The sequence below is a fragment of the Rhinopithecus roxellana genome, chromosome 14 (assembly GCF_007565055.1).
Source record: "Rhinopithecus roxellana isolate Shanxi Qingling chromosome 14, ASM756505v1, whole genome shotgun sequence".
Lineage (NCBI taxonomy): Eukaryota > Metazoa > Chordata > Mammalia > Primates > Cercopithecidae > Rhinopithecus > Rhinopithecus roxellana.
The window spans coordinates 43,232,809-43,243,102 of NC_044562.1; the positions used below are offsets into that span (position 1 = coordinate 43,232,809).

The 10,294-nt window shown below is 40.8% G+C and overlaps 1 protein-coding gene across 3 annotated transcripts in view; it reads right to left on the minus strand.

Annotated features, from left to right (window-relative positions):
• GLS (glutaminase) overlaps positions 1 to 10,081 on the minus strand; it is an 86,799-nt gene extending 76,718 nt beyond the window's left edge. For 2 of the 3 annotated variants that reach the window (XM_010379756.2, XM_030915970.1), the window contains exon 1: positions 9,439 to 10,077. In XM_010379756.2, the coding sequence (XP_010378058.1) occupies positions 9,439 to 9,824 (386 nt within the window). In that variant the 5' untranslated portion in view covers positions 9,825 to 10,077. Of the gene's footprint in view, positions 1 to 9,438 lie in introns of all 3 variants that reach the window. The other variant, XM_010379757.2, reaches the window with a different exon arrangement.
• Positions 10,082 to 10,294: the final 213 nt, after the last annotated feature.

Here is a 10,294-nt window from a genome sequence, read left to right on the forward strand (position 1 = left end):
CATTTTGAATTTATAGTGAGCTGACTGATAACAACTGTCTACCAACACCAGCAAATTGGCAGATTAATAAACCTATTAGATGGAAAGTTGAATTGATGGTGGCTGACCACATAATAAAATAGTATATTAGAATGAATGTTAAGTCTAACAAATTGACAAATTCTACTTATCATCCAAGTGATTTTGCCCCAAGGTGGAATTTAAAAATAAAAACTTACATCTTTTAAGGCTTTACTGCTAAAAAAGGACTCTCACTTTCTATCATATTAAAACCCTATGATGTAAATTAGGGTGGGTTAATTGTACCCAATGTATAGATAGAGTCCTAGAAGAGTGTGGCAGCATGCAGCTACAGTCCCAGCTACTTTGGAGACTGAGGCAAGAGGACTGCTTCAACCCAGGAGTTCAAGGCTGCAGTGAGCTATAATGGCACCAATGCACTCCAGCCTGGGTGACACTGTGAGATTCCATTTCTGAAAAAAATTTTTTTAATTTAAAATTTTTAATTTAAAAAAATATTTTTTTTAAGAGTATCAAAGTCAAGCAGCATGTCCAATGTCACATAAATCTTAAGTGGCTGGATCAGAGTTAGTCCTATAAAGCTCATCCTTTGTTCCCAGTTCCAGACTCTTCCTGCTCAGCCACCTCATGCTCTCAGTGGTTAGCACTCTATTTTAGGAAGAATATCTGTAATTCTTGAACAATAATAAATTTCTAACCAAAATGCAAATAAGAGAACTAAATTGGTCTGCCTTGATAAAACTGCATCCTGTCAAAGCAAAGATGAGATTATAGTCAATTAGGGCTGCTGTTTTGACTAGACTTTATAGCAGAAATTCATTTGAAAGCACACCAAAGTAAAAAGCACAAAAGCCACTTTATGTAAGAAAATGGTCAGGCTGTCCCTGTCAGTTCACGGTAATCTGTCCGTACGTTTGTACGACTTCAGAAGGTTAACCCAAAAGGCAGTCTGGCTGTCTCAGGTGGGAAGACTATGATCTGGAGAGATCAAGTCTATATAATAACCAACTCTGTTAGTTTTTCCAATAACTCATTTCTTCAGCCAAGTATCCTTTAATAAATCAGTTTAGATGGAATAATACAGATACTATAAGAATTCTATCACTGCAATCACTCTGATACCACTATAGATGACTTGTTCAGAATAACTAAAATACATAGGTAGTTAATGAAAGACTTCAGCCACACATAAGGAAAAATGAAACAGCTATAAAAACAGAATGGGCTGCCTTCTAAGGGAGTGAACTCCCTTGTGAAGGCCGTATTCAGGAAGAGATGAATAACAACCTATAGGGAGTATGTAACAGAAGAGAAGAAAGCAGCAGCTGGGGAGAAAGGTTTGTAAGATCTCTTATAATACTGAATCTAAAAAAATTAATTATATAAATTGAATTAATTTGCTGCTAATAGACAAAAAAAGAAAAATCAAAACAAGTCCTAATATTGTCTGAACTTGTTTAGGTCATTTAATATCTGTGGGCAGCTTATATAATATGTAAAATGAGCTGGAATTAAATGTTCTTTAAAGTTACTTCCAAGCCTAATTCTCAGTTTCTGAGTTGCTAAAAATAGATGTCCTCCAAATCACTACATTAAAGTGAGATCACAAATTTTATTCACTCACGACTTACATACTTTTATTTTACACATTAGCATATTCATCTAGGTCCTAAAACTAACAGAAGTACTTAATGTCACTGAACTAGGGAACTTAAAAACGGTTAAAATGGTAAATTTTATGTTATGTATATTTTATCACAATTTTTTGAAAAAGCTAAGCAGAACTGAATACAGAAGGTGAGAGTGAAGGATTGCTAAAGTGGAAACATGAGGAACAGTCAAACGATACAAGATACAAAAATCCACAAAAGAACAAACCTACCCTTAAGAGTACTGGTTAAAGCAGATCCAATCAAGACATGAGAGAACTTACCAATAAATATATTTTAGTGCAGGGGTAGGCAAACTACAGCAGGAGCCTCCTCTTTTTGTAAATAAAGTCTTATTGGAAGACTGCCACATCCATGTACCTATTTTTTGTGGCTATTTTGCTACCACTGAGTAGTTGTAGTAGTAACTAGAGAACCCCAAAAGCCAAAAATATTTACTATTTGGCCTTTCAGGGAAAGTGTGCCAGCACTTGTCTTACAGCACCACTGTATTACAGTGCAGTATAATAATGCTTCCTTAAAATGCACATAAGTTGAACAAGAAATGTTAAACTCTACTCATTACAATGTTTTAATATGGCAGAGAAATATGTAACATTTACTAGAGAGACTTATATCAAGAATAGTTATAAATTTTTAAAGTTTGATGTTTGACGGTACCAGTGAATATGACTGGACAACGCTGATAAACAGGAGCTGTACAAATTCATACATAACCTATTTTCATACTTTTCTTTCAGTGTAATGGTGCTTACTATTCTTATACAACCAGAATCAGGATATTAGAGTAGAAGAGGAGGCAGTAGAGATTTACAAGTTCAAAATTTAACAGATGTGGTTCCTTTGATTTTCAAAACTATGGAATGTTTTTTACTGTTTTGGATGTTTCCCACTCATAATGGGGGGCAAATCTTAAAAGTATCAAAAGGAGGCAGGAAAAACAATGCCGTTCTCATAACAATGTCATTTTGGCTTATTTCCTTCTATTACTTTTTCTGAGCTTTTTAAAACAGCTTGAGATCATACTGCAAAGAAAATTCTGTATTCTAACTTTTGGCCTAACATTACCTTACATCCCAAAAAGTATCTGCAAACATTTTAAATGACTAAATAAGAGACTCTCATATGAATGTACCATAATTTACTTAGCTATCCCACTAATGTTGAACATGAGTTTTTCTCTAGTATGCATAACACTGTATCAAAAATATTAGGAAATAAATCTTTCCAACACTTGTTTATTTTGTGAACTTAGATTCCTAAAAAGGTATGAATGCTTTTTAAGTTCCTCATAGAGCTTAAAAATTGCTCTTTAAAAAGTTTACAATCCCATCAAAAATTGAAGGACGTGGCTATGTCACTCAAAATATCCTCATCAAGAAGACAATTTTAAAAATCTTTTTTAGAAGCCTGTACCAGAAATTAACAGGCAAAAATATATTTCTGAAAGCTATCAGTTTTATTCATTATGCAGCATCTACAATTCCATGTTTTGAAAGTAATGCTTTTACTATAAACATTTCTTTATAATGAATGTTACGTATCAAGCAGAGGACACTTCCAAACGGAAGTCAAGGTACATTAACATTTTGCTTCTACTACTTTGCAGGAGGTCAGAACATCACTAAGTGCAGTGATCACGCGTAAGTAATGTGTTTCATAACCAAAGCAATTTTACCCCTGAGTAGATTTCAGGGTAAAACTGTAGTAGCAGTATCTCTATGTGAAAGCTATGTACCTCACTTAGAAATATCAGTAAATGAGGCCGGGCGCGGTGGCTCAAGCCTGTAATCCCAGCACTTTGGGAGGCCGAGACGGTTGGATCACGAGGTCAGGAGATCCAGACCATCCTGGCTAACATGGTGAAACCCCGTCTCTACTAAAAAATACAAAAAACTAGCCGGGCGAGGTGGCGGGCGCCTGTAGTCCCAGCTGCTCGGGAGGCTGAGACAGGAGATTGGCGTAAACCCGGGAGGCGGAGCTTGCAGTGAGCTGAGATCCGGCCACTGCACTCCCGCCTGGGCGACAGAGCAAGACTCCGTCTCAAAAAAAAAAAAAAAAAAAAAGAAATATCAGTAATTAGTAACTATTTTTGTAAATACATCTGTTCACTCAGCTTTCTTAAGCATTTCTCTTACTAGCAAATGACTTAAAGGTGAAAAGGCACAGACAGGTAACTGTAAAATATAATCTTAATTTATATAAGATTTAACATGATTGAGCTCCCTCACACAAATTCTATAATTAGGCTTTCAGTTTATATAGTCATAATTTTTCTTCATTTCAAATATCATGAGAAGGAAGTAGTGCAGCCTTTTACTATGAGCTTTTTTTTTTTTTTTTTTTTGAAATAGAGTCTCACTCTGTCTCCCAGGCTAGAGTGCAGTGGCACGACCTCGGCTCACTGCAACCTCCACCTCCTGGGTTCAAGCGATTCTCCTGCCTCAGCCTCCTGAGTAGCTGGGATTACAGACGCCCGCCACCACGCCTGGCTAATTTTTGTATTTTTAGTAGAGACAGGGTTTCACCAGGTTGGCCAGGCTGGTCTTGAGCTCCTAACCTCAAGTGATCCACCTGCCTTGGCCTCCCAAAGTGCTGGGATTACGGGCATGAGCCACCACGCCCAGCCTGATTTCTTTTAAATAACTTTTTAAAACTCAAAGAAACCCACAAACACCTTCAGCAAATTTCTTTCGAGGTGACACTTATCTTTGGACCAAAAGAGTGCCACCCCTCCCTTTTAACTGGCCTACATATTGCTTCATAAAAAAGGCTGAATTCTATTTGGTAGTCATTTCATGGATAAGGTAGGCAGACTTCTCTATAAAAGAGTAAGGTCTGGAAACATGCAGCTAAAACTCAAGATTAAACCCCTCAGAATCTAATTCTTGCTCTTTCAGTGAATTTCATCCAAAATTAATAAAATTATAAATCAACAGCTTGAGTTTGTTAATTACAGATCATGAACAAAGTTATCAATGACTAACTGAAGCACATTTCAATATAAATATTAGGCCACAAAAATGTTATGACATACAGTTATTGATACCTTTATCACTCGCTTTTATAAAAACAAAAAACTGGGCTGGGTGCGGTGGCTCATGCCTGTAATCCCAGCAATTTGGGAGACCGAAGCAGGTAGATCACAAGGTCAGAAGGTCGAGACCATCCTAGCTAACATGGTGAACTCCCATCTCATTAAAAATACAAAAAAATTAGCCGGGTGTGGTGGCACGTGCCTGTAGTCCCAGCTACATGGGAGGCTGAGGCAGGAGAACCACTTGAACCGGAAGGCAGAGGTTGCAGTGAGCTGAGATCGCACCACTGCACTCCAACCTGGGTGACAGAGCAAGACTCCATCTCAAATATAAATAAATAAAAATAAAATAAAAAAACAAAAAACTAAAACTCACTGATAATCATCAACTAGAAAAAAAAATTAATAATGAAGAAATCAAAAATAACTAAGGAAAAAATTAAACATACTTTCCAACTTGATTTTAGTTTAAGTGAATTGTAAATGTTAACTTTTAAAATAAAAAAAATGCAATACTGAAGGATCATAAAAACACATGCCAAGGTTTTGTCATTCAATTCTAAAACTTAGTATTTATATCTGCCACATACTAACTCAACTTCCTTACTAGTATTGTTCAATCTACCCAATTCAATGTTTGCTGAAATTCATAAGCGTTTCATCTTACTTTGAAATTCAATTTTCAGGCTGGGCACGGTGGCTCACACCTGTAATCCCAGCACATTGGGAGGCCAAAGAGGGCAGATCATCTGAGGTCAGGAGTTCGAGACCTCCCCAGCCAAAATGGTGAAACCCCATCTCTACTAAAAACACAAAAATTAGCCAGGTGTGGTGGCGGGCGCCTGTAATCCCAGCTACTCAGGAGGCTGAGGCTGGAGAATCGCTTGAATCCGGGAGGCAGAGGTCGCAGTGAACCAAGATCGTGCCACTGCACTCCAGCCTGGGTGACAGAGTGAGACTCCATCTCAAAAAAAAAAAAAAAAAAAAAATTCAATTTTCATAGTATACCTCGATGATTTTCTTTGCCCTTCATTTTCCATTTACTAAATATATGAACTATCAAAACATAAAGCTGAACTATCGAAACATAAATCTATACTATCTAAAGATAGCTGAAATCATTTTTGCTTGCACTTTCACTTTTAAATACAAATATATTTTAAAGTATGCTTATTTGTGTAATTACAAATATTTCTGAATGCCATGACTTCATGTAGATGTGCAAACATCCAACTACCACCTCACAGGTATGCAGTTTTTAACAGAAACTACCAAACTGCCCTCCAAAGTAACTAAGCTAATAATTTATACTTCTACTAGCAATGCAAGAGTTCCTACTTCCCAATCATTTGATTTAATATCTGCCAATCTGACAAGGGGAAACTGACCTCATTGCTGCTTTAACAGAATACTTTCAATATTGCATCCTGTATGAATTATCTATTTTCCAACAGCATACATATGCTGGTATTTTTCCAGCCCAATTTCTGTTATGTTTCTGTTTTCCTTTCTCATTAAAAAATAAATGTCCAAATAAAAAAACTTAATAATGCCCCTGTACCTCTATCCCTCTGACTCTTCCTAGGGACCCTTCACTAAGACAGGATATATACTTCTGGACTTTAAGGAAATAAGTATAACCAGCTTGACAGAGAAAAGTATGATAAAAATGCCCATATGGGCAAGTGCTGGCATAAACCATAACATAGTTTGTGACTTTAATATAATGCTCATTCCAGTTCCTGTTGGTTTTCTGGAAGTAGAGTGATATTTTCAAATTAAAACTCTAAAATTAATCTCATAACAGCATGCAAAATAGGTTGAATTAGAGAAAAGAATATTGGGGTACAGACTTAAAATTTGAAGTCATCAGATATGTGGTGACAAATGTAAGAACAGAGCTTTAGATTAAGGGATGAAGTATTACCTACACAAAGATGAGCGTCAAAGCTGAAAGAAGGGATATGCTGTTGACAAGGCAGACAAGTGGGTAAGGGGCAAAGGCCTCAGCCTCAGGGTTTACCAGTCAGGAAATCCAAAAAGAATTAGGAAAGAAGAGAGAACATTTTTGAAAATGAAGAGAGACAAGCAAAGTTGGTTTTCAAGATGACAGAATGAACCATAACAAAATTAAATAAGATCACTATAGAGAAAACTGAGCAAAGATCATTACATTTTTCTATATGATATTAAAATGTTCCTATCCTAAACTACACTAAAGTTGTGTAATGGAAACAGCATAGTCTAAGGTGACATTAGTTCAGAGTTTATGGAAAAAAGGTAAGGTAACTTGCTTATATCCCACCTCCTTCCAGAATATAAAGTAAATAAAATATAAAGTCAGGACCAAGGAAAGGAAGAAACGCAAATATCTCAGCCATGTGAACTGATGAAATTGGTGTCGTTAAGCATCAAAGTTACTCTGAACTTATTTATCAACAGAGCAAAAGGTAAACAGTGCAACTCACATAGTTTCATATAAGACAGATGTACAGCAATTTCTCAAGATAAACATTTTTATGGAAACTAAAAACATTAAAAACCTTAATGTGCAAGCCTGAAATTCAAAGGTCAATCTCTTTAACAGGCTTTACAATAATGAAGCAGCAATTTTTTCTCATTTATTTAATAAATAGTTATGTGTCATTTAACACACGCCAAATACTGTTCTAAGCCTTTTACAAAATGTTAATTTAATTTTCTCATGGTTATTTCTTAATACTACTACATAAAATCTGGCACAGTCCTGAGTGAGTGCTAGCATACCAGGTGGACTGCTGATTGAGGGATGACCTATGCTTTGGAGGCTAAGCACTAGAAAGGATAACAGGATCAACTGGGAGCTTATCTCCCAGGATAAGAGAAATGTTTGTCACATAAAGGCAAAATGAAAGGAGCCAAAGGAGGAAAGCTACATTTGGAAACCAGATCATTCAGGAAATAGAAACTTTAACTAATTAAAATACTTTCTTCACAACCTTGAGGCCATTGCTAAAAGGTGACTTTTATTAAGAAGGCAATGAAACCAGAAACTTCTGGACAAGTAAATCACAGAAGTTCAATTTCCTATTTGACAAGTGGGAAAAAAAGAGAGGCACTAAAGCCACTGCAGAGACACAGACCTGAAGACATAATTTTACTAGAAAGCAGTTCCCATCCTGTAGCCTTTAAGATTAACTTTTAAATGGTAGTGACTGCATTTTACAATTCTGTAACTTGGGCACTTATATGTAAACTCGTTACTTGCTTGGTAAACCTGATGATGTTAAAGTTAAAGTGAGTCCCAGATGAGATTAAATATCATTCTAGTCCCTAAAACATGAGAGAAGCACAAATTTAACAGGAGTATAGCTTTTTAGAACTTGAAAAGATTTAAGTCATCTAACCTAAGATATTAAATAACCTGTCCATGCTCAGGACGCTATTTTGTGGCACAAAACCAACATCACAAAATACCACAAATTTCGCCCTTCATCAAGTGATTTTTTCAAATAATCTTTTTCAGTATGGGAGAAGAACTTCAGGAAAGTTTTTGGAAGGCCCCAACTTCAATTACAGGAAAACATCAAGCAGGCGTGAGATTGAAATTATAAGAATGTTCTCACTTTCAGTTTGACTCTAGAGCTGGAACTCTAGAGCTGGAAATAGCAGCAGAAATAAAAGGGAAGCAAAACAGGTTAGCGTGTCAGCGTACAAAGCCAGACAAACAGGTATAATGAAAGCAGCCCGGTAAATTTTTACCCATTTTCGGAAAATAAAGTGGTCCATTTGTATTACCTAAGACTAAAATATTTAGGAGACTGCTTTGCATATTGTTTAAGAAAAACCAATTTTGCTTTAAGACTAAACTACTGTGCTGTAAACATACAGGATGAGTCAACATCCTATCACAACTAAGTAGCAACCTACTTAACTCAGATTTTTCACTGAGTTCGTGTATTATGTCACATTTCATCTTGGCTATTTAACTTTTATTCCTAAAAATCTCCCCATCTCACGGAAGACCTGACAGGCCAAAGCTGGTCCCTAATGCAAACAGGTGGTCTATACTGTGTGCCCCATCTTCGCGGCCACATGATCCGATTCCTCCTAATCTCACTTCTGAAACATTGTTTCCGGTGCCCCAGATGGCTCTACACGTGCCTAATGTAGCCACTCCAGAAATATAAAGAGCTCTCTGTCACATCTGGTTTCCAACGGGATGGTGGCAGAAAGCAAGGGAGGGCAGGCAAAGCGGAAACGAGCCAGGAAAGGCGACAAGTCAGGAAGGTAAAGGCTCTGCTGAACGCCCAACTCCTAAATGTCACTCGGTGGAGATGTTCGTGCGGCATCGCCCACGAATGGCTGGGGCGGGCGGCCAGGCGCTGCAGCCGCGAGCCAGGGAGCTGAGCACGCGGCGCGGGCAGGGGAGCGGCCTCTCTTGCGCTGGGACGCCAGGCGAGCCCATCAGGCCCCACAGCGGCCCCACCCGGGCGACCCCAGCCGGGGGCGGAGAAGGGAAGTGGGAGCCTGGCGGAGGGACCCGGGCGGGGAAGGCTCGGGCGGGGCCGGGCCTAATCACATGGCGCAGACGGCGCAGGCCGCCCGGCACCTCTTTCTTTCTCTTTTCTAGAACCTCGGTTCCTATCCCGCCCCACCGCAGGTCCCCACACACCCCGAGCCTGGGCCCCGAGCGGAATGAGGCCTCCTGCGCCTCGCGGAGACACTCACTTTTCACCTGAGGCCACCAGCTCTTTGCCCTCGCTGTTGCCAAACGCGTCCGTCTCCCCGGGGCCGTCCTTGGGGCCGGGCGCCGCCGGGGCAGCGGGTGGCGACACCCCGGGCTGCGGATGCGTGCTCCCCTTGCCCAGCTCCTGCAAGATCTCGGAGGGAGAGCTGGACAGGCCCCGCGCAAGGGGCCCCGCGGGCCAGCCGCCCCCGCCCCACCACGGGTGGAGTCGCGCGGCGGCAGCTGGGCCCGCGACCGGCCGTCCCCCGCTTCGGGGACGCCAGCACAGGGTGACCAGGGGCTGTGCCCGCCGCAGAGTCGCGCTCACGCCGGCTGGCGACCGCAGGAGCAGGTCCCGCAGCATCGCCGAGCCTCGCAGCCGCATCATACCGCCGGGTCCGTCAGCGGCCGCTCAACAGGGGAGGATGCTCCGGGCGTGGGCTGCCGCTTTCCTCGGGGAACGTGGTCTGTGAGATGACAAGAGGAAAGGGCAGCGACGTGGGTGTGGTTCTGGCTCGGACTCCCGCAGCGGATGCGGGTGTTGCTGCCGTTGCTCCTGCTGCTGCTGCTGCTGCTGCTGCTGCTGCTGCTGGTCCTTAGGATCGCCGCGACCGGTTCTCTTCACAACGCCTAAGGCTCTGCACTGAGGCTAAAGCGCAGGGGAGGGCTAGAGACATTCGGCGCTCGCCGACGACCCGCCCCTTTCGCCCGCTCCGATTGGCTGAAATCCTCGACCTCTCTTTTGATTGGCGATTAGGGCGGTCAAATTTCTCTCGGCTCTGGGTGCGCGGAGAGTAGGGCGGGGGATTGGTGGGGGGCGGGGAGAGGAGTCAAACTGACGTGTGCAGCGGATGAGCC